General features: G+C 53.9%; 1 protein-coding gene across 1 annotated transcript in view; it reads left to right on the top strand.

The window, feature by feature from the left end:
• Positions 1-27014, top strand: part of CLIP2 (CAP-Gly domain containing linker protein 2) — a 63288-nt gene that overhangs the window by 6184 nt on the left and 30090 nt on the right. The window contains 4 exon segments of the mRNA XM_006154989.3: positions 14690-15237; positions 23968-24092; positions 25386-25599; positions 26227-26424. Of these exon segments, the coding sequence (XP_006155051.2) occupies positions 14690-15237; positions 23968-24092; positions 25386-25599; positions 26227-26424 (1085 nt within the window).

The following is a 27014-nucleotide window of genomic DNA, read 5'->3' on the forward strand; positions in this document are numbered from 1 at the left end:
TGGCCATCTCCCCTGGGGGGTGATTTCTCACTTTCTGTCTCTCTGTCTCTTTCTGGCGAGCGCACGCACCCTATAGCAAAAACCTCTCCAAAAAAAAAAATTATTATTTTTATTCATTGTCTTTTTTTTTTTGAAGTTGACCAGAGAGAGAAGGAGAGTGAAAAAGCAAGTTGCTAGTTCCAGGGCCCGTACCACTATCAGCCATGTGGGAGTCCAGACACCTTAACCACTACACCAGCTGCCAGTACCCAGCCTATTTTCAGTCACTAGGTCTAGGATTTGGACCGTGGAGTCAGCCATGTGGGATCCCATGCTTTAACCTCCATGCTACCTGCTGGCTTTCTTTTGTCTTTTTTTTTAAGTCTTACCATTTCTCTGTTTGTTTGTTTTCTTTTTGGAGAGTTTTTTTGCTACAGACAGAGACAGACAGAAAGTGAGAAATCACCCCCCAGGAGGGATGGTCACACCGCAATCCCTTCTCCTCCATTCTCCTCTCGGGCTCTTAGGCATGCACACACACGCGCCCGCCATCAGGTTTAAGCCACCGGGTCCGGGACACCAACCGTGGTCGGTCCGGGATGCGAGTCGCGGTCGACTACATGGGAGTCCAGCGACATAACCATTATGCTAACTGCTGGTCCCATCCATTTCTCTCTCTCTCTCTCTCTTTTCTTTTTTTTTCCATTCATTTCTCTCTTGATAGCACATACATGTGCATGGGAGTGAAGCACACTAAGCAGAGTCTTGTCACACTGCAGTCCCCTCTCCCCCACCCTCCAGCTTGCCAGGGTCTTGGGCACATGCAAGCATGTGTGCCTGGTGCTTTTTTAGGCCAGCCTGGAGAGCCGAACCTGCCTCTGGCCATATGGCTTGCAGCACTGCAGTTCAGTTTGCTACCGGCTGTGCCTCCAGGCTGGACCTCTAGTCTTTTTCCGATTGCGCAATTGCCGTCTTAAACAGCTCAGTTGTGCATTGTACCCAGTTTCTCCCGCAACCTGTTCACGGCTTACTGTGTGGTGGGCGGCCCTCGCGGTGCTCCACATGGGCATTTGAATGGCTGTGTGACAGTCCCTGAGGCAGTGGATGCAGCGTGGCTTGCCAGTGGCTGCCCAGTTGCATTGTGAGGCGGGGCAGGGTGGTGTGACTGCCTGGGCCCTCCACCCTGCAGGGTTGTTGCACAGAGAGGTGTCCCCGCCATCAATGCCCGATTGATTGGAGAGCCACACCCAGCCTGACGTGGGGGATGAGGCGACAAAAGGCTGTATCCGGGCTGGTTCCCCTGACCCTGCCATGCCAGGTCCCAGCCAGACACCCTGCATTGTGAGGCGGAGCAGGGTGGTGTGACTGCCTGGGCCCTCCACCCTGCAGGGTTGTTGCACAGAGAGGTGTCCCCGCCATCAATGCCCGATTGATTGGAGAGCCACACCCAGCCTGACGTGGGGGATGAGGCGACAAAAGGCTGTATCCGGGCTGGTTCCCCTGACCCTGCCATGCCAGGTCCCAGCCAGACACCCAGGCAGGGAGGGTGGCGAGCAGAGCATTTGGCAGAGGCAGCAAACCCTGGGAGAAAGAGAGGGGGCTCCGCTGCCCAGGGCTGCTTTTGTTCTGCTCCAGGGTCTTGAGGAACTGGAAGTGCGAGGAGGAGTGAGTGAAAGCACTGGGCAGTCGGCTCCTCAGGCTTCCCCACCCTCCTGGCACTGCCTGTCCCACTCCCTCAGAGGCCAGGACTGTGTGTGAGGGGCACTGAAGCACCTTCGGGTGGTCTGGTATGTCCGTCGCCTGGTGGGGCTTGGGGGAGGGGGTGCCAGCTAAAGTCAGCTCTGGGAATCAGGCGGTGGCTGCCTCCCAAGGCATGAGCTCAGCCCCCTGGCAGAGGGTCTGGCCAAGGGACAGGGCCTGGACTGGTGCCCCACCTCCTCCCTGCCCTGCGTCAGTCCCCAGAGCTGTGGCACATGGAGCCAAGGGGGCCATTCAAGGGGATCTCATACCAAGGGGTGGCATTGGGCTGTAAGAGAGGTGGTCTGAGCTCACCCGTGGGCAGTGGTCCGCCTGTTGGAGCGGCTTGGCCAGGGAGCAGAGCGGGCCAGGGAAGGCCTTGCTCAAGCTGTGATGTCAGTGGAAAGACTTGAGTGACACTACTCCAGCCGTGGTTAGGGAAGGTGCATCCAGGCAGAGGGGATAGGACCTACAGAGGCCCTGAGACTCAAGTGGGCCACAGAGGGTTGTGAAAGGCCATGGCAGGGGCTGGGCCCCCATGGGAGCTGGGAGCTGTGATGTGCAGCCTGGACATTTGGGGTTTATCCTGTGCCTGTGGCAGGAGAAGGCGTCCAGGCCTTCTGGCTAGCTGCTGCTGGGTCAGGAGCAGCCTGTGCTGGTCAGGCGAGCTTGATGCTGCCCTGCATCGTGGGAAAGGCAGGATCATGCAGGTTGAGGCTGGCAGGCTCAGCTCTCCCCGGGATCTGAGCCTTAGGTAGGGGCAGGCCAGGCCAGCTATGGGCGAGGTGTCCTTGGCCCCAGCAGGAAAGGCTGGGCTGCACTGACTTGGCCAAGGACTAGTGGGAGCTGAGCAACCGGGACAGGCTGTGCACCACTGCTGAGCTCCCTCTGCCCTCATTCTCCAAGGGGACAGCCAAAGGGCCTTCCCTGTCCTTTGCAGGGTGGCCTATCCCCAGAGATGTCGTATCAGCGTTAGGTGACATTTGACACCCACTCTGTCACAAGCAGGTTCTGGAGCCAGCGTCTTAACATTTCCTTCTCATTAACAACCAGTGAGGTACCCGCTCTCCTCTCCATGTTAAAGATGAGACAGCTGTGGCTTGGAGAGCTGTGTGGCCCAGAGTTACAGGGCCAGAGAGCCATAAGATGAGTCTCACTCTGGTCTGCCCTAGCCTGCTGGCACTTGCTCCTCCCACCAGGAGTGGAGTCTTCTGGGGACCACGCCCAAGTCCCAGCACTGCACACTGGGCTCAAGCCCCTGGGCAGGTGGGTGGGGGAGGAGCTGCCTGTTAGGTTGGTCACATCTTTCCCAGATGTTCCTGGCCTTGCCTTGTGCTGGGGACCAGGAGGTTGGGGGTGAGTTTCATGGGAGTCCATGTTCCCCTAGACAGGGCGCTGGACCACTCGGGGCAGGACATACTTCCTGTGCCCCTCTGCTCCCCAGGGCTCACACAGAGCTGGGCCCAGCCAGAGCCTTTCCATTCTAGCTCACTGAGCTCGATGCCCTGCACCCGGTGGTGCTCCAGATCTGGGCGCCAGCCTGCAGGGCTCATGGCACAGCTGCTGACCTTGAGCTCTGGACATGACCCTGTCCCTGTGGAGTGACATCCTTCACTTCTGTACCACACTCCGTCACCAGCAACATGGCCCTGGAGGGCAGGCGGAACTGTCCCCGTGTTAAATGAGGTGTTCGAGTGGCCGCACAGGCCTGGGCAGGAGCCTTGCAGCCCCTGCTTCCTGAGCCAGCACTGGCCCCAGGCCGCATGCGTTCTGCAAGGTCAGCCTCCCGGCCCTCCTCCACTAACCACATCCTAAACTTTAATGGCGTCAGGATGGGGAAGCCAAGCCAAGGCTTTCTGCGGCCGTGTGCTGGGGGAGGGCTGCCTCCTAATGCTCCTGATGTCGTCCAGGATCGATCTAATCGGGGGCGGGGGCCTGGCTGCCTGCGCCTGCCCAGTGCCCAGTGCCCAGTGGCCGTGGGCTTCTCCATGGGGAGCTGGCTCTGTTCTTTCCAGGGTAAGCCTCTCTAGTCTTTCTCCTTGAGTTCCCTGTCGTCCTGCTTCTGGAGAAGGGGACGCAGAAGGGGCTTCTGAGTTGTTTGGCTCAGGAAGGGTGCTGCGCAGGCCTGGGGACGCAGGGCCTGCCCCAGTGTGGGCTGATGGAGGATCGGTTCTTCACGGATGGACGGTGCAGGGCAGCATGGCCAGGGAGTGCTGGGCCTGTGGTGGTCGGGAGGGTGAGCGCCAGGTGAGCCCACTGTGGTCGGAGTAGGAGGGGAGGAGTAGACTTGAGCATCATCTGCAGACGCTGTCAGAGGATGGACTAGAGGCTGGGCTGGGGGCTCTGATGGGAGAGCTGGCTCCCTTGAGAGAGGCCGTGGATATGCCATCTCTTCCTCCATGACCTCTGCCTTTGAGTGCCTTCTGGGAAGAGGAGGAGGCCTAGAGCAGAAAGCCGCACGGCGTTTGTGGGGCATTTGCGCATGGTCTTTTGGGGTCACCAGGAAGCAAGGAAGGGATTTCAATCCAGTCCCAGTGGGGATGGAGAGGGAGTCCGTGTGAGTCCACCTCCCAGGGCTCGAGTTCCAGGTGGAGCTCTGACTTGCAGCCTAGGAGGCAGGTTGTCCGTGCTGCAGGAGAATGGAGCCGGTGGGGTGGGGAGGAAGGCATGCGCAGGGGCCCTGAAAAGGCTGCCCCTGGGCATGTGTGGGCCCGACCCGCATGAGCAGGCAGGATTTCCTTAGGTGCAACTGAGTAGGGAAGGCTGCCTGTAATTACCGTGTGCCGTGCTCGGCCTGGGACAGCCCTCGGTTATGCTGTGGTCTCAGCGTTGCGCCTTATTCAGAGCACCTCTCAGGCCAGCCTGTGCCTTGCCAGTTAGGGGATCTGGGTCCCATATGACCCACTGGGCTGTTTGAGTCCCGGGCCCGTGCCTCGAAAAACACAATGGGCATGTGCAAAATGCCCAGGGGAGGGAGAGATGGAGGGTGGGGAAGGAGGGGTTGCATCGTGACCATGCTCCATGCGGGGTGCTTTCTCGGCTCCCTCTTTCTCTGTCTCTCTGGCAAGTGCACATGCCCTCTGGCCAAAGGAAAAAGCCCACCTCAGACTCAGATCTCAGGATTTGCATGGCCTTATGTGGAGCCTGTCCTTGGTGGGTGCAGTGCTCATTAGCACATTAGAGGCTCAGTAAAGATCTACAGGAAAGGACCCGTAGCTCTGGTTAAGCTGCTGTTTTTCAGGCTTATTTGAATTTGCTTATTTGAACCTGGAAATTACCTTTTACATCCTGCATCCCTGGATATAACCTTAGGGAGATGACTGCTTCGCTAAAGGGACTGCCGGGACACTGTTTGCCCTTTGGGGGGGGGCAGAGAGCTGACGGTCCCATTCCTCAGTTCATGCAGGTAGTCACTGTGGGTCCTGCAGGCCTCTCCTGACTTTTCTTAGTTAGCTCCGTATTTCTGTCTCCTGTTCCCATTCCCCAACCCTGGGCATCTAGCAGACACGCTGGGTGTGGGACCACCTCTGAGCTTTGCTTTCTCACCAAGCCTCACCTCCTAAACACTGTGCCATGTAACCTGAAAAAATTAGTTTTGAAGGTTGTTCCATAATCCGAATGACTTAATCATAATTTATGTAACTGATCCCATTTGGGGGTACTTAGATTCAGTTGTTTGTGTGAACGACAAGACAGTAATTTTTTTCCCTCTGAATTATCGCCTTGAGAAATGGGCCAAACAGTACATTCTCTGTATTTTTTCTTTTTAAAAAGATTATATTTGATTTTCCTTATACTTTATTCATTTTATGACCTTTATTTTTAAAGAATTATTTCATGTAACTTTATTATTTTAATTTGACCAGAAAGGGACAGAGCGAGAGCAAGAGAGAGAGAGAGAGAGAGAGAGGGAAAGTGAGAAAGCAAGCTGCCAGGTCTAGGACTTGAACCTCAGTCAGCCATGTGGGAGTCCAGCACCCTTAACCACCATGCCACCTGCCGGCCCCATTTTATTACTTTTGCCATGTGGTCTCATGATGAAAGTCAAAGGTTAACTTAAAAAGTGATCCCTGTTTCGAGAGTTAGTTTGAGCTGGGAGGACTGAAGCTGTGATTGGGTGCTGCTCACCCTACGGGAGGGCTAGACAGGATGCTGGAAGACCCTCTGGAAGTTGCTCTGCAGACGAGGTGTGAAATCATGGGCGGGGCCTCTCAGACCTGAGAGGGAGGCATGATTTAGGAGCTATTTCTTTTTCTTTTGTTTTAAAAAATTATTTATCTTTATTTGTTGTTGTTAATATTTAATTCAGCTAGAGAGAGACAGAGAGGGAAAGTGAGATAGCAAGCTGCTGGGTCCTGGATGTGAACCCAGATTGGCCGTGTGGGAGTCCAGCACCCTTAACCACCATGCCACCTGCCAGCCTTGGGAGCTGTTTCTTCTGTGGGGTTGCTAGATTTAGGTGAGTTTCTGGACCAGGGAGTGAGGGGGGAGTGAGGAGGGAAACACAGTGAGCGTTTGTGGCCTAAGGTAAAGATTGAGGAGATTTGGAGGAGGAGAAGTAGGGAACCACTTTAGTTCAGGGTGTTGGATGTACGGCCTGGGGGACATCCAGGAAGAGGCGGCCACTGGATGGACAGGTCTGGCTGCCAGGAAAGTGATCTGGACTAGAGAGCGATTAGGGGCCAGCTCCATTCCCTTATCTTCCTGTATCATGTGGGTCTCTTACAGGAGTTTATTCATGTTCAAAGAGGAAATTCGGCGGCATTTTGGGTGGTTAAAGCCAGAGGAGTGGGTAAGATTATTGTGGTCACCAGGATCGCCCAGCTACTGGCCAGAGTACATTGTTTTGCCTCCCTCCACTCACCCACTTCTGCAGTGGAAGAAATCAGGGACTTGGGGCTCCTCTGTCACTGCTCCCTGTTCCCTTCGTGGGGTCTGTCAAGAACGTGGATGGGTCTCAGATGGGTCACCTGGCCAGGCTGTGGGCTGGGCTGGGACTAGCAGGGAGCCGGAACTGGCTCACAAGAATCAGTTGTCAAATTGTTGGGATTTTTGCAAGCCAGGTGTTAAACAAACCATTATTTTCAAAATCAGATTGTATGAACTTAGAATTAAAGAGACCAGCAGTCAACATAATGGCTCTGTCACTGGACTCCCGTGTAGTTGACCATGGTTAGGGTCCTAGACCCAGTGGCTTAAACTCACGCCAGGTGCGTGTGCATGCGTGCCCAAGATCCTAAGAGGAGAATGGAGGAGAAGGGATTGTGGCGTGGCCATCCCCCCGGGGGGTGAGTTCTCGCTTTCTGTCTCTCTGTCTTTCTCTGTCTTTCTGGTGAGCGCACGCACCCTATAGCAAAAACCTCTCAAAAAAAAAAATTATATAAGCCTTATTAAAACATAGGTAGTAGATATTCAAAACTCATGGCATCTAATAGTACTACTAACGTATGTATTTTCTTGCTACTAGTAAAATATTATCTACTACTAGTAAGATTTCATATTGGGTCGTCAGAAAAGTCGTGATGTATTTTTCTATGTTTTTCTATGCAAAAATGCATCATGACTTTTCTGATGACCCCATATTTTCTCACCACTAGTAAAATACTGTTTACTACTAGTAAGGTGCTATAGGATCTGCATCTTTTTTTTTTTTTTTTTTGAGAGGTTTTTTTTTGCTATAGGGCGCGTGCGCTCGCCAGACAGACAGAGAGAGACAGAGAGATAGAAAGCAGGAAATCACCCCCCAGGGGGGATGGCCACGCCGCAATCCCTTCTCCTCCATTCTCCTCTCGGGATCTTGGGCACGCACGCACACGCGCCCGGCGTGAGTTTAAGCCACCGGGTCCGGGACTCGAACCGCGGTCAACTACGTGGGAGTCCAGCAACATAGCCATTACGCTAACTGCTGGTCCCTAGGATCTGCGTCTTTGAAATTATTGATTCTGACTCTGTTACTACGTAATCTCTTCCGAACTTCATGACCAGTGACACTGTTAGCAGGGTGAAATGGGTCATGGTGGAAGAACTTATACCACAAAAATTGCACGTGCTACACATCAGCCTTCTGTTGTCCTTTTCTCCTGTGGAGCTCTTAGTGAAGCTTTTATCAGCACACCTGGAGCACAAGGGGCTGGGCAGGGGTGGTAGGGGCCGAGGGGGCCCCAGTCCTGCCAGTGCCAGTGCCCGTGCCCCTCAGGGTGCTGAGAGGAGGGTAGTTAGAAAGTGCTGGATCACAAGGGCAGGCGATGGGCCTGTGGTGACAGCGAGGGTTTTCCCCAACAGGAGGGGTCGGGAGCAGAGGGTCGGGAAACAAGCTCATCTGTAGGTGTAGCTCCTTCCCTCGGGACATGGCCCGATGAAAAATACCCGTGGCAAGGGAAGTGGGGGGCCCAAACCATAGCTAAGGGTTTGTCTTTAAGTACACAGTACAGGGGGGCCTTAAAAAGTTCATGAACCTTGTGTGGCAGCGCTCTGTGGGGCGCACCGTGTGGGAGGGTGCCAGGCTGGAGTTAGAGACCTCCCTGATGACTCCATGCCTGTGCCCGAGGCCCAGGGCCGGCTAGGCTTGGGCTGGATCGCAGTGTCAAGACTGTTGGAGATGCTCACTCCCTCTCTCTCTCACTGATGGAGGGAAAAACCAAACCTCTAAAAAAGAAAGAAAATGGGAGCCTGCAGGTAGTCCAGTGGTTAAGGCGCTGGACTCCCACATGGCCAACCACGGTTCAAGTTCCAGACTTGGCGGCTTGCTTTCTCACGTTCCCTTTCTCTCTCTCTGGTCAATTAATAATAATAATAACAACAACAAATAAAAATAAATAATTATTTAAAATAAAGAAAATGCATATTATAGAAATAATTTACAAAGATTGGGTCAGCTAGTGGCATGGTAGTTAGGGTGTCTGGCTCTCACACATCTGACTGTGTGGTTTGAGTCCCGGACCTGAGGACTTGAAAAACACACCAGGCACATGTGTGCGTGTGCCCCAAATCCTAAAAGGAGGGTGAAACAGAGAAAGGATTGTGACATGACCATCTCCCTTGGGGGGTGCTTTTTCCCTTTCTCTCTCTCCATCTCTCTCACTTCGTGTCTCTCTCTGGCAAGTGCACATGCCTTCTGCAAATTAAAAGGAATTTTTGCATGGATTTCAAAATTTCTTGCACCAAAATAAACTTGCGCGTCGATTTGGTTTTCCGTGAACTTTCCGAGATACCTGCATCTGTATCTGTGCACACACGTACACACCTGTGCAGAGTGAAGCTGGGGAAAGGTCCTCTGGGGCGTTAACTGTGACTGTGCTGGTGAGGCTTCACTTCTGGTGAAGGTAGTGCTTTACTTTTCAGAAAGAAACAATCCATAGCCTGTTTCCTGACTTTTCTGTAGTGAAAACAAATGGTCAGTGTAATAAGCAAACAGAAGGAGAAAAGCTTGTTTGTTTGGAAGACAAGTTCGGTCAGGGAGGATGGAGGGGGATGCTATTGTTCGGTGGACTTGGGGGAGAGGTGGAGGGCGGTCCCGGATGAGACCTAGGGCAGTGATGGTTTGCTTCCAGTGGAGAAGGAGTTCTTAGGTTTCCTCTAGAAATACTGGAAAAGCAGGCAGCATTAGGGAGGCACCAAGGCGGAAGGAAGACCCCGTGGACCAGAAGCCAGCTGCAGTGAGCCTCTGTTTCCTTGGCTGGGAGACAGCTCGACACCCCTCAGTGCGGGCGGGAGGCTTCCCCTAGCCTTCGTGGCTTGTGCACTGGGAGGAGCACCCCGTCTGAGCAGGCAGCACAGCTCAGCCTGTGTGAGTGAGTGCCTGGCCCCCGCTCCGCGCCGGATGCTGCAGATAAACAAAGCCCTCTCGAGCTTCCGTTTGTGTCAGGAGAGGCAGATGTAAATGGGAAAGGATGAAAGAGAAAGCTCTGGAAGGATAAAGCAGAGTAAGGTGGGAGAGAGTGTGGGTCTGGGCTGGCTTTTAGATAAAGCAGTGAGAGAAGGCCCTCAGAGGAGGGGAGGGAGCCGTGACTTGGGGAGGAGGGCCTGGGAATGGCCCCCAGCGCTCAGGTTGGTTCGTGGCTCGTGGCACAGCGGCTGCATTGTTGCCTGTCCTCCCCCCTTGCTGGCCGTGCATGTGTCTCCAGCGTCTCACACAGGTCTGGGCTTTGTGGACGCTCAGTGAGTGGCGGCCCTGCTGGCTAAGGTTTGACAGGTATGGAAAAGGCCTGTCCCACGTCTCCAGGCAGGGCAGGACCCTGGTCCCGACAGGTGGCAGGGAGAAAGCCTTCTGTCTGGGGACCTCACCCGCTGCTGCCATTCTATGGCATCCTGTAGCCTTTTCATCAAAGTCTGCTTTGAACTTGAAACCGCAGTAAATTCCACCGTGCCTTTTGTCTGGGTGGGGACTGCTGTCTAGGAAAGGATCGGCTGCTCGAGTGAGGCTTGTCTGTGTCGCCTGGCTGGCTGGGAGTCGGTGGTGGCCCTTTGCTTTCATGGGGGTCTGTAGCAGTGGGGAGTGGGAGGGAGGTAAGGCCCAGGCTCTGTCTGCAGGGAGCTTCCAGAGAGCAAGCTCGAACTGGCCTGTGAGGCACGGGTCGAGAGGGCCAGCCATCAGCCCGGTTACATACTGACACATACACCAGCTCCCCTGGGAGAGGGTCATTGCTGGACACATCCCCAGCTGTTCCTCACCTAGCCCTTTGTTGTCTCAATGGGGAAGCTAAGGCACAGATATGAAGCACCCCTTGGGGGATGTAGGCTCTGTCGGGGCTTTCCTGTGCCTTCCTAGTAAGAGTGGGGGATTCCAGGGTTTGGTCCCTGTAGGGGGGGTGGGGGGGTGGCAAGTTACCCCTACACAAAAGAGCAGCCACATGCGGTCGCCACAGGCTTGTGACCTCGGCTTTAGCAGCTGTTGAAACAACTGGTCCCTGGGCCTGTGACCCCTGGAAGGGGCGAGGGCTGGGGGGAGATTACCTGAGGGTCTGCCTGGGCCCGACAGCTGGGAAGGACAGCTGAGCAGGCAACTCCTGCCAGGAATAGCCACACTGGTCCCCCTGGCCCTGGGAACCCAGCTCTGTTCTCTGAGCAGAGACAGGTAGAAACAGACTCTTAGGTAAGCCACAGTTCACAGATGTTGGGGAGTCCCTCTGCACAGGGGTGTGTGCTCAGATTGGGGAGGGAGGACTAGGCCCCACCAGCTGGGCTTTACCGGCCTGGGGGACAGGGACACGGTTCTTAGCCCGTTTGCCTATCTGCAAGGTAAGGATACAATGTGTAAAGGGCTCCCGGTCCACTGGGAGATGTGGCACATTTTACAGATGCACCCGTTATTTTAGTGGTAGTAATTTCTTAAGTTGCCAGAGAGAGAGAAAGGTGGTAGCAGGTGGGGAGGTAGGGAAGCACCCCCATAGGGCGTGGCCATGCCACAGACCCTTCTTTTCTCCATCCCGTTGGGATTTCAGCTTGCATGCACATGTATTTTTAAGCCAGTGGAGCCAGGATTCAAACCACAGTTGGCTAAGTGGGATCTGGCTCTCCCTAACTGCTAGCTATGGGCTGGCCCAGTGATAACAGCATTAACACTTGGGAAAGGGGGGAGTGGGCCACCATCTAATCTTAGCTCCTCTTCCTGTGACTGCTTTCCAGAGCTGCCTCTCCTAAGGAAGGGGCTGTCAGACCTGGTGAGAGGATTGGGAGTTTTAGGTGGGGAGAGGGTATGCTTTCCAGTCCCCAGTCCTGGCAGGATCCCAGCAGGAGCTGCTTATAATACAGGATCATCCTAGATCAGCTCCAGGAGCCCAGCCCAGGTGCAGGGCCCAGCAGGAGCCAGAGGCTCCTACCTGGGGTTTTATAGCCAATTAAAGGGACTGGCTAAGTGGGATCTGGCTCTCCCTAACTGCTAGCTATGGGCTGGCCCAGTGATAACAGCATTAACACTTGGGAAAGGGGGGAGTGGGCCACCATCTAATCTTAGCTCCTCTTCCTGTGACTGCTTTCCAGAGCTGCCTCTCCTAAGGAAGGGGCTGTCAGACCTGGTGAGAGGATTGGGAGTTTTAGGTGGGGAGAGGGTATGCTTTCCAGTCCCCAGTCCTGGCAGGATCCCAGCAGGAGCTGCTTATAATACAGGATCATCCTAGATCAGCTCCAGGAGCCCAGCCCAGGTGCAGGGCCCAGCAGGAGCCAGAGGCTCCTACCTGGGGTTTTATAGCCAATTAAAGGGACTCCTGCTTCCCATGCACTGAGGGGTGGAGCATTCACCTGAGGTCACCAGAACCTGCCTGGAAGCCCTTCTCCCCACTCCTGGGCCTCTTGTGGCTTTAGATATTTTTGAATCCTTTAGTTTAGGTGTAACTCATTCTCATCAAAGTACTAAGTGAATGTCCATTTTCATGGGCCAGGCATTGTTTCCAGTGCTTTATATATGTCTGCTCAGCACAACCCTATTACGAAGGTACAGATGAGGTTACCGAACACCCACCGAGACGTGGAGGTGTTCAGTAACCTCCCCTCGTGCACACAGCAGGCACGGGGCAGAGCTGGGGGGACAAAGAGTGCCTGGGCAGCTCACTGAGCTGCAGGGCCAAATGGCCTCTACCTCCTGGGGTCTCGAGGATGGAACAGAAGAGCCTTGGGGGTCATTCGCCCCAGGGTCCCACCCAGGATTGCTCTCCAAACAAGAGACAAAAGGGGACATCCTGCAGGCTGGCGTGGTGGTTTAGGTGCTCGACTCCCAGATGGCCGATCATGGTTCAAGTCCCAGACCTGGTGACTTGCTTTCTTACTTTCCCTCTCTCTCTGGTCAAATGAAAAACTAACAATAATATGGGACCAGCAGATCGCGTAATGGTTACGTCACTGGACTCCCACATAATTGACAACTATTCGAGTCTCAGACCTGACAACCTAAACTCACACTGGGCGCATGTGTATGTGCTTGCCCAAAATCCCAGGAGAAGAATGGAAGAGAAGGGATTGCAGCGTGGCCATACTCCTGGGGGTGATTTCTCGCTTTGTCTCTCTGTCTCTCTAGCAAGCACAATGCCCTATAGCAAAAAATCTCTCTCTCAAAAACATAAAAACAAAAACCTAAGAATAATAATTTAAAAATTAAATAATTCTAAAAACCTGTAGGAGGGCATTCTGATGCAGGAAGGAGTGAAAGATGAGACTGTCCCGTTTGCAGGGGTTGGTCGGATTTGGAGTGATCGTAGTATCAGCCTGGAAGATGGTTGCTCAGCACACAGTGGCAGGTGGGTAAAAATCCCCTGAGCCAAGAGCCAGAGGCCTGTGGCCAGAGCTTGGCTCTGCTGCCCAGCCTGTGGGACCCAGGTGTGGCACCTGGTGTCTCTGAGCTTCAGTTTCCTCAGCTGTGACGTGGGGACGCATCAGGGTTGGATGAGTTACTGCACATCACGCTCAGAGTCTCATTCGAAGGGTGTGGTTACTGAAGTCAGTGAAGCCGTTACGCCCACTCCCTCGCCCGTCAGAGCTTCCCATCCTGGCTGCCCATGCCCGGGTCCCCAGAGAAAGGAACCGTGCCTGGCCACCTGTGCAGCTCTGTCCTTGAGAGTCGGCTTCCAGCCCTGAGGACAGTGACTCAGTGGCCCTTGAGACAGCACCCAGGCAGCTTGGGCCTGGGGTTTGTTGGCCTTGAATGAGAGGAGGGTGCTGCCTGTGGAAAGGACCGGAATTGGCAGCTTGGAGGATGGAGTGGGTGCATGGCAGCCTCTGTCCCCAGTCTCCTCACATTTTCCGGGCCCTTCCACCTCTGCAGCAGGAGGAGTGGGGTGAAACCTCTGTCTGTGGCTTGGTCTGACAGGAGGTGCTGGGGCCAACCTGGAGACCTTGAGGTGCAGGTGTGCAGGCAGCCCAGGACAAGAAATGGGTTGAATGGGGCGACGTGTGCTACCTGACAGCTTAGTCGAGTCATGGGGAGACACACATACACACACACACACACACACACACACACGCACGCACACACACACGGTTCAACCCTGCCTTGTCACTTTGTGAGTGACCTTCTGCATCGGTAGCATGTTAGAGCTCCGGCCTGGAAGGCAGGACCCCAACCCCAGGTTTGGGTCCTATTTGTGCTGCGTGGTCTTAGGCAAGGCCCTTGCCCCTTAGAGACTCTCATGGTCTTTTTTGGGGATTTTTTTTTTTTTTAAGAATTATTTAATTAATTTATTATTTTAATTTGACCAGAGAGAGAGAAAGGGAAAATGAGAAAGCAAGGCGCTAGGTCTGGGACTCATACCATTGTCAGCCATGTGAGAGTCCAGTGCCCTAACCACCCTGCCACCATCTGGCCCTGGAGACTGTCATTCTTAAAAGGAGGGATTGGACGATGGGACCCTCTAGGCTCAGTTCGGGCTAGAGAGCCCAGCGCTCAGCCCCGGGAATGGCGAGTTAATGCTTGCGTCCACCTCCTGCCCTGCCTTTCACTCTCCCAGTCTCACCGTGGGCTGCAGCTCGAGAGCGGGAGGCTCGGGAGGAAGAGTGGGGTTTTCCTGGCACCTTCCTCGCCCCAAGAGGTCTGTGGCAGTGTCCATCCTTGGCTACCAAGGGACAGGTTGGGAGCCTTTGTGGGGCCTGGAGCTGTCTGGGGACCAGAGTCAGGGTCATAGAGACCTCTGCATGACATCAGAGCTATGTGTGGTCTCTGAAGTCCCCAGCCCACTGAGAAGGGAATGAGGGTGGGGCTTGTAACCCTGAACAATGGCTTTATCCTTGGCCCTGGGTTTTGAGCGACCTTGAGCAGTGGGAAGTCCTCACTCCTGGGGAAGTATTTTCCTGAGCTTTTACTTCTTGGAACCTCCCAGAGGGGCTGTCTAGGAGAGAACTGGGGATGGCCAAGGCCACGCTGCCAGCTCCACATGCCTCAGTTTCCCCATCGTTCACTGATACTCGCACTCTCCAGCTCTGCTGCTCTTGGGGCCAGGGGTCCGGTTCCCATGCCAGCCCTAACTGCCGCCTTTCTCCTGTTCCACAGGCTCCCCCCTGCACAAGCAGGCATCGGGCACCTCCGTGGCAGCTGCTGCCCCTGAAAAGCCGGGCCCAAAGGCGGCCGAAGTGGGCGATGACTTCCTGGGGGACTTCGTGGTGGGCGAGCGGGTGTGGGTGAATGGCGTGAAACCGGGTGTGGTGCAGTACCTGGGTGAGACGCAGTTTGCACCAGGCCAGTGGGCTGGCGTGGTGCTGGATGATCCAGTGGGCAAGAACGATGGTGCTGTGGGCGGCGTGCGCTACTTCGAGTGCCCAGCCCTGCAAGGCATCTTCACACGGCCCTCCAAGCTGACCCGGCAGCCCACAGCTGAGGGCTCGGGCAGCGATGCCCACTCAGTGGAGTCGCTGACCGCCCAGAACCTGTCACTGCATTCAGGCACGGCCACACCCCCACTGACCAGCCGTGTCATCCCACTGCGGGAGAGCGTCCTCAACAGCTCCGTCAAGACGGGCAACGAGTCGGGCTCCAACCTCTCGGACAGTGGCTCCGTGAAGCGGGGTGACAAGGACCTGCGCCTGGGAGACCGCGTGCTGGTGAGTGTGGTGGCACTGGACTCCCTTCCCTCCTCCGCGGGACCCTGGGGGCTGGGCCAGGAAGGGACCTGAAGGGGGCTTGGGCAGGGTCCAGCTGTGGCACGTGCTCCTCGTCAGAACCCCAGAGTGAAGTAACGGGAGCTCTGGAGGCTGTCACAGTGCGACCCCGGGCAAGCGCTTGACCTTTCTGGGCCTGAGTTTCCTCATCTATGTCATGGGATTTTTGTAAGTTTTTTTTTTTTTTGGCTTGCCAGAGAGAGAAAGAGGGAAAGTGAGAATTCAGCTCCTGAGAGCATAGCCACTCCGCTGCCCCTTCTCCGTTCTCTTCTCGGGAGTTCTAGCCTGTGTGCACGTGTGCCCAGTGTGCTTTCCAGGATGCTGAGTCCAGGACTTGAACCGCATAGTTAGCCGTGTGGGATCCAGTCACCTTAACCTCTGGGCTGCCCGCTGTCACTCGTGGGCTGGAACACACTCATGGGTCATGGATGTAGATGGTACCCCATACATGTTAGCTATTATTGATGCTCTCCATTGGTTCAGCCAGCCAACACGCATGTGCCTGCATGTACTGGAAAAGGCTAGGGACCAGAGGGTCCAAGCCCTCCGGCCCAGGGTCAGGTGGTATAGACACCTGGTCAGTTTAACCTGAGTGATCAGTGTTGTTGATGCCAAGAGAATCGGGTCACTGGAGCTGAAGGTCTGTCCTCCCATGGTCCCAGGTGATGGGGCTAAGTTGGAGAAGGGACTGTGGCCCTCATGTCCTTCAGAGTCTCGGGTCATCCTGCATGGGATTTTTGTAAGTTTTTTTTTTTTTTGGCTTGCCAGAGAGAGAAAGAGGGAAAGTGAGAATTCAGCTCCTGAGAGCATAGCCACTCCGCTGCCCCTTCTCCGTTCTCTTCTCGGGAGTTCTAGCCTGTGTGCACGTGTGCCCAGTGTGCTTTCCAGGATGCTGAGTCCAGGACTTGAACCGCATAGTTAGCCGTGTGGGATCCAGTCACCTTAACCTCTGGGCTGCCCGCTGTCACTCGTGGGCTGGAACACACTCATGGGTCATGGATGTAGATGGTACCCCATACATGTTAGCTATTATTGATGCTCTCCATTGGTTCAGCCAGCCAACACGCATGTGCCTGCATGTACTGGAAAAGGCTAGGGACCAGAGGGTCCAAGCCCTCCGGCCCAGGGTCAGGTGGTATAGACACCTGGTCAGTTTAACCTGAGTGATCAGTGTTGTTGATGCCAAGAGAATCGGGTCACTGGAGCTGAAGGTCTGTCCTCCCATGGTCCCAGGTGATGGGGCTAAGTTGGAGAAGGGACTGTGGCCCTCATGTCCTTCAGAGTCTCGGGTCATCCTGCAACCTGAACGTGGCAGTGTGTGCTGGCAGTATGCCGTAGGCCAGGCCTGGGCTGGGGGTGCCAGTAGGGGCAGGGCAGTCGTGTCCTGCCATGCCAAACCCATGGTCTAGGTGGCCCCTGCTGACCCTGCCCCCCAAGGACCACAGTGTTGACAGGGGGAGATGCCATACCTGGGGAAAAGGTCTTTGAAGGTGTCTGGTGGACTTTGGTGTGAGGAGCCAAGAGGAGGTAGCCAGGCCGGGGAGACAGGGTCCCTGCCACAGTCACTGAGGCGTCCTGTAGGAGTTGTTCCCTTCAAGATGGGGGCCGCATGCCTGGAGATCCTAAGGCTGAGTGGGGAAGGTGGAGGAGTCTTGGGTCCCAGAGTAGGGACCTTACCCCACAGGGCCAGGCTTTCTCCTGGAGGCTGTTGGGAGGACCACTTTGGGTCAGGGGGATAAGGGGCAAGAACAAATGTCCACACCCATGGCCCTGTTGCATCCTCAAGCCTGTGCTGTGATGGAGTTTTAGCATCTCCACTTAGGGATGAGGAAACGGAGACTCAGAGAGGTTTAAGGCCTTGCTGAGGTGACTGCAGGCCCAGACCCTGTAGCCTGCCCACTTTCACTGAGCCGCATGCCTCTATGCCCTGATGAGGAGGGGGCTCTGCCCATCCTGGGGCAGGTTTGCCAGCCTGCTGCCCCGTGATGGGACTTCTCCTGGGGTGACCTGGTGGGGGTGGCCAGCTTGGTCCTTCCAGTCTGCCGGGCAGAGAGCTCGAACCACAGGATGGCAGGCCTCGGTGTCTCTGCACAGACTGCTGTGGAAAGGCAGGCTGCGGTGCTCTGAGAGTTGCCACAGAGGGCTGCCCCCGAGGAATTGTGGAAGGGCAGAGCTTGGGGAGTGGCTCAGCACCGACCTGTGACATGGGACAGGCCAGAGAACTGTGGCCCAAGGAGCTAGGAAAACAGAGAACAGTGATGCCTAGTGCTTAGCAAGGCGAGGTAGGGGAGGAAAATGCTCAGAGGCTGGCCCGGAAGACCCCACAGAGGGGTCCTGGCTTGGAGCTGGGGCTTTGCTCTGAGAGCAGAGTCCCTCGGTTGATCCAGACATGCTGGGCACACATGCCCATGGTCTTGGCTGACTGGGAGAGGCTGGGGAGGATGAGACCCTGTTGAGGGTGCTTCCCCCACCAAGATAAATAACTAAACTTAAAAAAACAAAACAAACAAACAAAACAAACAAACAAAAAAACTCCAGACCTGCCCCAGAGCCTAGTGGGTAAGGGAACTGGATCCCACGTGGCCAGCCATGGTTTGAAGCCTTGCCCTGGTGGCTTCAAAACTTGTGAGGAGCCAAGAGGAGGTAGCCAGGCCGGGGAGACAGGGTCCCTGCCACAGTCACTGAGGCGTCCTGTAGGAGTTGTTCCCTTCAAGATGGGGGCCGCATGCCTGGAGATCCTAAGGCTGAGTGGGGAAGGTGGAGGAGTCTTGGGTCCCAGAGTAGGGACCTTACCCCACAGGGCCAGGCTTTCTCCTGGAGGCTGTTGGGAGGACCACTTTGGGTCAGGGGGATAAGGGGCAAGAACAAATGTCCACACCCATGGCCCTGTTGCATCCTCAAGCCTGTGCTGTGATGGAGTTTTAGCATCTCCACTTAGGGATGAGGAAACGGAGACTCAGAGAGGTTTAAGGCCTTGCTGAGGTGACTGCAGGCCCAGACCCTGTAGCCTGCCCACTTTCACTGAGCCGCATGCCTCTATGCCCTGATGAGGAGGGGGCTCTGCCCATCCTGGGGCAGGTTTGCCAGCCTGCTGCCCCGTGATGGGACTTCTCCTGGGGTGACCTGGTGGGGGTGGCCAGCTTGGTCCTTCCAGTCTGCCGGGCAGAGAGCTCGAACCACAGGATGGCAGGCCTCGGTGTCTCTGCACAGACTGCTGTGGAAAGGCAGGCTGCGGTGCTCTGAGAGTTGCCACAGAGGGCTGCCCCCGAGGAATTGTGGAAGGGCAGAGCTTGGGGAGTGGCTCAGCACCGACCTGTGACATGGGACAGGCCAGAGAACTGTGGCCCAAGGAGCTAGGAAAACAGAGAACAGTGATGCCTAGTGCTTAGCAAGGCGAGGTAGGGGAGGAAAATGCTCAGAGGCTGGCCCGGAAGACCCCACAGAGGGGTCCTGGCTTGGAGCTGGGGCTTTGCTCTGAGAGCAGAGTCCCTCGGTTGATCCAGACATGCTGGGCACACATGCCCATGGTCTTGGCTGACTGGGAGAGGCTGGGGAGGATGAGACCCTGTTGAGGGTGCTTCCCCCACCAAGATAAATAACTAAACTTAAAAAAACAAAACAAACAAACAAAACAAACAAACAAAAAAACTCCAGACCTGCCCCAGAGCCTAGTGGGTAAGGGAACTGGATCCCACGTGGCCAGCCATGGTTTGAAGCCTTGCCCTGGTGGCTTCAAAACTTCACTGGGCATGTGCGTGTGCCCTAGATCCCTACAAGATGGAGAAATGGAGGAAAAGGGATTGCAGTGTGACCCTGCCCCATTGGGGGCACTCCCTTCCTTTCCCTGTCTCTGAAAAGAAATCAACCCCTAAAGGGATGGCCATGCTGCCATCCTTTCTCCTCCATTCTCCCACCGGATTTTGGCATGCTTGCACACATGCCTAGTGTCATTTTCAAGCTGCCAGGTCCAGAACTCAAGCCACACAGTTGGCCATATGAGGCTTAGTGCCTTAACCGCCACGTCATCTGCTGGCCCCTGTTTCTGTCTGTCTTTGACAAGCAGACACACCCTATGGCAATTAGAAAAGAAAATTTAGAAATGTTAGAAGGTAAATAAATCTCTCATAAAGTAGGGGAAAGGGCAGGTGGAAAACAAGAAAGAACAGAGAAGAATGTTAGAGCTCTCATCCAGTAGATCCAGCTTCTGAGAGATTGGTTGCAGAGAACAGAGGGACCAAATAAGTAATTCGAGAAAATTCCCCAGGATTGGTAAGGGTTTCCTGATTAAAAGGGCCCATGGGAGCCCAGGATGGGGGATGGAATGAGGCCCACCCCAAAGTACCTCTTGCGAAGCTGCAGGATCCTGGGACAAAGAGGAAGTGTGGCAGAGCCCTCTAGGGTTTTCCACTGGTTGGAAAGATGGGTCTCACCTAAAGGATCTGGAAACTGGCTTCAAACTTCTCAACAGCAACAGTTAAAGCCTTGGAGTATGTGGAGGGAGCTTTGGGAATTCTGGAGGAATGGATTTAGCCAAACTTATTCAAGAATGAGGATGGTGGGGCCAGCAGTTGGCATAGTGGTTAAGGTGCTGGACTCTGATGTGGCCAACCGCAGTTCAAGTCCTAGACCCAACAGCTTGAAACTCTGCGTGCATGCCCCAAATCTTGAGAGAGAATGGAGAAGGGATTGTAGCATGACCATCCCCGGTGTGGGGGGGAGGTGATTGCTCGCTTTTTGTCTCTCTGTTTCTGTTTGTCTCTTCAGCGGGCACATATACCCTTTAGCAAAAATCTCTCAAAAAAATAGTAACGAGGGTGGCGGGGCCCAGCTGCAGTGGCACGTGCTGGTAAGAAGCTGCTCAGCAGGTGAGGTCACATGGGAGGCCTGGGCTTGCCTCTGGCCTGAGCTGATGAAGGCCGGGCACAGCAGCAGGCACCTGTAGTTCCAGCTCCTCAGGAGGCTGAGGCAGGAGGATCATGACATAGTGAGACCCTGTCTCAAGATAATACTAATAAAGAAGAATGAGGGTAGCAAGAGAGTTGAAAGCAGGTATTCACGGGGCCAGTCAGCGGTGTGGTGATTAAGGTGCTGGACTCTCACGTGGCTGACCACAGTTTGAGCCCTGGACCTGGTGGCTTGGAAATCCCACCATGTGCATGCGTGTGTGTGCCTAAAATCCCGAGAGGAGAATGGAGAAGGGGTGTGGTATGGCCATCCCCCCTGGGGGCGATTTGTCACTCTCCCTCTCTGTCACTCTTCAGCAAGCACACATGCCCTGTGGCAAAAACCTAAAAAAAGAAAGCAGGTATCCACACAAAAACTTGTGCATGAATATTTATAGTAACATTATCCCTAATAGCAAAGAGTGGAAACAGCCCAGATGTTCGTCAGGATGTGGTAGATCCACACAATGGACTATCATTAGGCCATGAAAAGGAGCGAGGTTCTGCTTCACACTGCCGCTTCCTGCTGCGTGAAAGAAGACAGACACAGATGGACTCACATCGTGTGGTTCCATGTACAGGGAATGTCCAGAATAGACAAGTCTGTAGAGACAGAAAGCAGCCTGGTGGTTGCCAGGCGCTGGAGGGAGGAGGGGATGGGCAGTGGTGGCCAGTGGGGACAGGGCTTCGTTTGGTGATGAAATGTTCTGGAATTAGGTGTGGTGATGGTTGTGAATGTACTGAAAGCTGCTGAACTGTTTTAAAATGGTGCATTTTATATGAATTTCATCTCCATTATAACAAAAAGAATCAGGCTAGAATCAAAAATATTTTCATATATGAAAAGCTCAACTGTTCTATGCACCTTTTTTATTTTTTATTTTTTTGAGAGGTTTTTGCTATAGGGCTTGTGTGCTTGCCAGACAGACAGAGAGAGACATAGAGACAGAAAGCAAGAAATCACCCCCCAGGGTGGATGGCCACGCTGCAATCCCTTCTCCTCCATTCTCCTCTCGGGATCTTGAGCACGTACGCACACGGGTGTGAGTTTAACCCACCGGGCCTGGGACTCGAATTGTAGTCGACTGCATGGGAGTCCAGCGATGTAGTCATTAGGCCAACTGCTGGTCCCAATGCACCTTTTATTATTGGGTACTTGGAAAATGTCTTGATGCGTTTTTCTTCGATGTTTTTCTATGCAAAGATGCATCATGACTTTTCCAACAACCCAGTAAAAAGCTATGGGAATATGCGCTCTATCAAAGTGAGTAAACCAAGAAGGAAGATGACCTGGGATCCAGAAATGGGGATCATCAAACCCAGGAGTGAGGCCAAGGACTCCATGGGGCGACAGAGACAGGAAGCCCTGGGCAAGTGCCTCGATGCAGACAACCTGTCCTGGTGTGGTTCCACAGCTTCTGGAGAGACTTAAGAAAGACCTTGGGAGAATTCCCAATGTCTCTGAACATCTTGGCAGGAAATTTAGACTCTTGTAAGCATTTGGGTTGAATTAGTGTTGAGACCATAAAAGCTAGCCCAGAAAGAAAACCAACAACATCACGAAGGACAGTTATTATCGGTAAGGGAAAACTGAAGTTGGAAGGAAAAGCAGCTGTAGCTGCCACACTCATCTGTGAGGAGCGTCTGCTTAGTCACAGTACCGTGTACCCTGGGCCTGGTCAAAACTAAGACGCGACCACGGAAGGGATGGTCAGCCAGACTGTGGAGTGGCGGGAGGGGACGGGAGCTCAGGCCTCACTGTCCTGGTAGGATGTTGATGGGTGTTCCCCACATCGACATACCGAGAAGTAGCAATGTAAGCATGTCACCTGGAGACGCAGAGGTGAACACCAGAAGATTCCATGCCGTCTAGCGTGGGTTCTGACTCCTAAGTGCCCCCCATCGCCTCCTTTATTACAAATTCAATAAAAAATGATATATATTGATGGGGGAAAAATGATTCCATGTGAAGAGTTTCAAGTATTTGTTTTAAATGGTTCAAACAGTGACTTTTATGTTCCGTGAATTTTATCTACATTTAAAACATAGCAGGGGGAGACGAGAAACATCTGGGACCTTTTAAGGTCTGGGAGTATTCCTGTATAATGTGAATTTTAGAATGTTAAACTATTTGTTACAGTAGTATTTATACTTTTTATTGCTCTGTGAGTTGTTTTTTTTAGATGTGGTAAAAGAACAGAGAACGTAAAATTTACCATCCAAGCGTACAGTTCAGTAGTGTTAAGTATAGTCACATCGCTGTGTAGCACATCTCCAAAACTTACTCTTAAAAAACTGGAACTCTGTGGGACCAGCAGTTAGCGTAATGGCTATGTCGCTGGACTCCCATGTAGTCTACCACAGTTCGAGTCCTGAACCTGGTGGCTTAAACTCAACAGCGGACGCGAGTGCGTGCGTGCCCAAGATCACAAGGGGAGAATGGAGGAGGAGGGATTGCAGCGTGGCCATCCCCCCTGGGGGGTGATTTCTCGCTTTCTGTCTCTCTGTCTCTCTGTCTCTCTGTCTTTCTGGCGAGTGCACGTGCCCTATAGCAAAAACCTCTCCAAAACAAACAGACAAACAAACAAACAAAAAACCTGGAACTCTGTACCCATTAAACAGCAACTCTCCATGTCTCTGTCCTTGCCAGGCCACCATTAAAACTATTTTTTAAAAGAATAGTTATTTTTTTTTAAATTTTATTGTTATTTTCTAATTTGCTATAGGGCACATGCACTTACCAGAGAGAGAGGGAAAATGAGAAAGCAAGCTGCCAGATCTGGGACTCAAACTATGGTCAGCCATGTGGGTGTCTAGCACCACCACACCACCTGCTGGCCTCATTAAAACTGTTTATAGGGGCCAGCAGGTGGTGTGGTGGTTAAGGTGCTGACACTCCCACATGACCAACCACGGTTCAAGTCCTGGACCTGGTGGCTTGCTTTCTTACTTTCTCTTTCTGTGTATGTGTGTATGGTTAAAATTAAAAAAAAAAAAAAAAAAGAAAAGAAAGAAAAAAGAAAAAAAAGAAAATTATAAATGAATGAGTAAATAAAATTAAAAATAATTCTTTAAAAATAACTATTTTTAAGGATAGCATTTGCTGAGGTTATATATGTACAAGACATAGTTCACATTTTTCACAAATCTCACCCCTCCTTATTTTTGTTAAAATTTTTTGCTTAGGGCAATGTACTCACTAGAGAGAGAAGGGTGGAGGATGAGAAATAATTCCCTGGGGGACTGGCCATGCTGCAATTCTTCTCGGGATTTTGGGCATGCACACACATGCACCTGGTGTATTTTCCAAGCTGCTGGGTCCAGGACTCAAACTGCACAGTTGGCCATGTGGGATCCAGCCACTTTAACCACCACGCCACCCAGCTGGCCCCCAAAACTTTTTTACAGTTGAAGATGCTGAGTCTCGGAGAGGTTAGGTAATTCACCAAGCTCACTCACACAGCTTTTAAGTGGCAGAGTTTGAAAGCCACTTAAAAGCAGATCTGTATGCCTGTCCTAAAGCCGTCCTCCTGTGTGGAGCAGCCGGGGGATCACTGTCATCCTGTCTCCCTCTTTAGGCCTCTGGGTGTCTCCCCCTCCCCCCCCTCCAGCTCCTGTCCCCTGCACACTGGAAGGAAGGGATGAGATGCGCATGAGCACCCGGGTGCCTGCAGCATCTCGTCCTGTGCCTGCTGCACCCTCTGGCCTGAGTCTCTCTGTGTGCCAACAGGTTGGTGGGACGAAGACTGGCGTGGTGCGGTATGTGGGAGAGACAGACTTTGCCAAGGGCGAGTGGTGTGGCGTCGAACTGGATGAGCCCCTTGGGAAGAACGATGGGGCGGTGGCGGGCACCAGGTATGGTGGGTTTCCACCAGGGAGGGTGGAGGGGGCACCTCCTCACCTGGGATGGGTGCAGGGGTTGGGGCTGGGACGTCTTGGGAAGGTAGCGCTGAGCGTGTCATGCCAGACGCCATGACATAGGTGTTCTCTTCCCCCTCTCTCAACAGCCCCCTAAGTAGGTGAGAGCGTCACCTCATTTTACAGATGAGAGGACAGAGACCAGAGAGGCCATTGCTCAAGGTCGCACAGTCACAGGCAGGCACCAGGAGACTCCCGCTCTCTCCATGCCACACGTGGCGAAGCAGGGAGGGGCACTCCAAAGGAGAGGGTCCCCGGATGACACCTGAAATAGTGCCGGGTGCTGCACAGCCAGCGACAGGCCTCACCAGTGGGTTCCGGGCTTTAGCCGTCTCTGGTGAAAGGGAACTGGCTGCTGGGGCTGCTGTGTGGAGGAGCACCCGTGACTGTCGGGCTTGGTGGGTGGGGAGTGAGGTGGCCTGAGTGCCTGCGCTGGCTGTCCCTCGCTGCACCTTGACTTAAACCTTGAAGGAAGATAGGTGTGACTTTGGAAGAGGCCTGAGGAGAGCCTGCTAGGAAGGGAGGCCATCTGGGCAAAGTGGGAAGAGGTGGGGTCGCGGTTTCAAGGTGAATCCGAAACTGGGCAGGAAGAGGGGAATCTGGAGGTGCCATGATGACCTTGGCCACCTTGTTTTCAAGGTGAACATTTCTCTCAGCCCCCTTGCTTTCAGAACTCAGGGGCAGATTGGGCAGCAGCTCCTGTGCCACCCCAGGTGTCTTCTGCAGGTTTCTGCTTTTCCACATGGGTTGCTCCTTAGGCAGAGAGCTAATAGGTTGCAGCTGCAGAGCGAGGCTGCAGCTATGTCTGAGGGTGGGGTGGGGGTCTTTCAACAGTTTGTGGGAGCCACATGCAGTGGGCTGTGAGCCGAGGCAACTGGATGGTCCAGTCCCAGCTTCGCCATTAAACCAGCTGTGTGATTGTGGGCTAGTTGCTTAACCTCTCTGAGGCTAAATAGTCTCGTGTGAATGTAGGTAATGTTGGGAGGTTGAAATGCTCATATAAAGGGCCTGGCACAGAGCAGGTTCCAGTTATCGTTATTCTCCCACCTCCCAAGAGTGTTTCCAGTGGCTGTTCCCAGCTGCAGAGACCCTCAGGCCCCTTTCTGAGAATCCCAGCTATTGGTCTGGAAGATTTCCACTGTGGGGTCTGGGTGATGGGGCCCTGAGGAGGTGGCGGAGGCTCAGGCTGTGGGTCCCTGACAGCAGTATGGGTCTCTCTTACTTTCCCAGGTACTTCCAGTGCCCACCCAAGTTTGGTCTCTTTGCACCCATCCATAAGGTGATCCGTATCGGCTTCCCGTCCACCAGCCCAGCCAAGGCCAAGAAGACTAAGCGTATGGCCATGGGGGTCTCGGCACTAACCCACAGTCCCAGCAGTTCCTCCATCAGCTCCGTCAGCTCCGTGGCCTCCTCCGTGGGGGGCCGGCCCAGCCGCAGTGGCCTGGTGAGAGTGGGGCTGGGGAGGGGGGATGGCCGGTGTGTGAATGGGAGGGTTGGGATGGCTGGATCCATGTGTCCTAGTCTATCCCATCTTGTTCTGGTTCCAAGCATCACTCAGTTTGGATATTTTTTTTTTTAAACAAAGATGAAAGTGCATATATTTTAATAGTGTGAACTCATCCGTTTACATTTATTGTTATTTTTGTGTTATTGATTGTTAGTAAACCTAAGTCCTTACCCGTAGTTAAGGAGAGTCTGTGGATATAGGACAAAGGATTTTAAAAGGCTGAGACAGGTACTCTGGGTGACAGAGAAGAGGATGCTCAGTGAGTCTGGGTAAGGGGCCTTCAGTCCAAGTTCAGTCCAGGGTGGGAGGATCCTTCTGAACTGGAGGAAGGTGGCTGAGGTGAGGGAGCCCATCGTGAACATAGCCTCAGGGGCTGACTCCCCTGGGAGAGGGGGTTCCCTGGATCCCAGACATCAGTTTCCCTCTGGATGAGTTGGCGGGAACCAGGGAATCCAGGGCAAAATCAGAGGGAGGAATCTGCTGGTCCCTGGGGTTTAGGCTGGAGCCGGCTAACCCACTGGCTCCAGATCTCTGAGCCCTGCCTGCATGCACACCCTCCTGCAGCTCACGGAGACCTCTTCGCGCTACGCCCGCAAGATCTCGGGCACGACAGCCTTGCAGGAGGCGCTGAAGGAGAAGCAGCAGCACATCGAGCAGCTGCTGGCTGAGCGGGACCTGGAGCGGGCCGAGGTGGCCAAGGCCACAAGCCACATCTGTGAGGTGGAGAAGGAGATCGCCCTGCTCAAGGCACAGCACGAGCAGGTGGGTGCAGGTGGGGTCCTGGGCCACACCCAGGACACCTCCACGCACACTCAGGAGGACCTGGGTGTGTAAAAGTACTGAGATACGCCCACATGCTCCACCTTCCAGGGAGAGCCCTCTGCAACCTGTGAATTTCCTTCCTGTCTTTTTCTTTGTGTGTACAACTAAGTTACACGTACTTTCAGAAGCCGGCTATAAACTTCTGTGCCTTGAATTTTATTTTATTTATTTATTTTGCTTTGCCTTTATGGGGGAGCAGGAGGGGAAAAGAGAGACAGAGACAGGCAGCTCTGATAGGCTCTCCCTGTGTCCGATCTTCCTGTCCTAGCCTTTCAGCTGGGATTTCAGGCACACATCTCTGCACGCAGCATGCTCAGGTTGGCCTGGAACCCAAGCCCGGGCCTCCCTTGTGGCTACTGGCCTCCCAAGCAGCGGCACCACCTATGTGCCACCTCGCCTGTTCCTGCAGTGTGAGCACTTTTTAGGTCGTGGAAAATCCTGCACCGTCTCGGTGACCGTGTTTCTGTGCCCTTACTGGTGTGTCTGGTCCTCAGCTGTTGCCTACATTGTTTCTGGTTTTTCACTTCCCT

Source organism: Tupaia chinensis, unplaced genomic scaffold, assembly GCF_000334495.1.
Source record: "Tupaia chinensis unplaced genomic scaffold, TupChi_1.0 Scaffold000429_1, whole genome shotgun sequence".
In the NCBI taxonomy this organism is placed as follows: domain Eukaryota; kingdom Metazoa; phylum Chordata; class Mammalia; order Scandentia; family Tupaiidae; genus Tupaia; species Tupaia belangeri.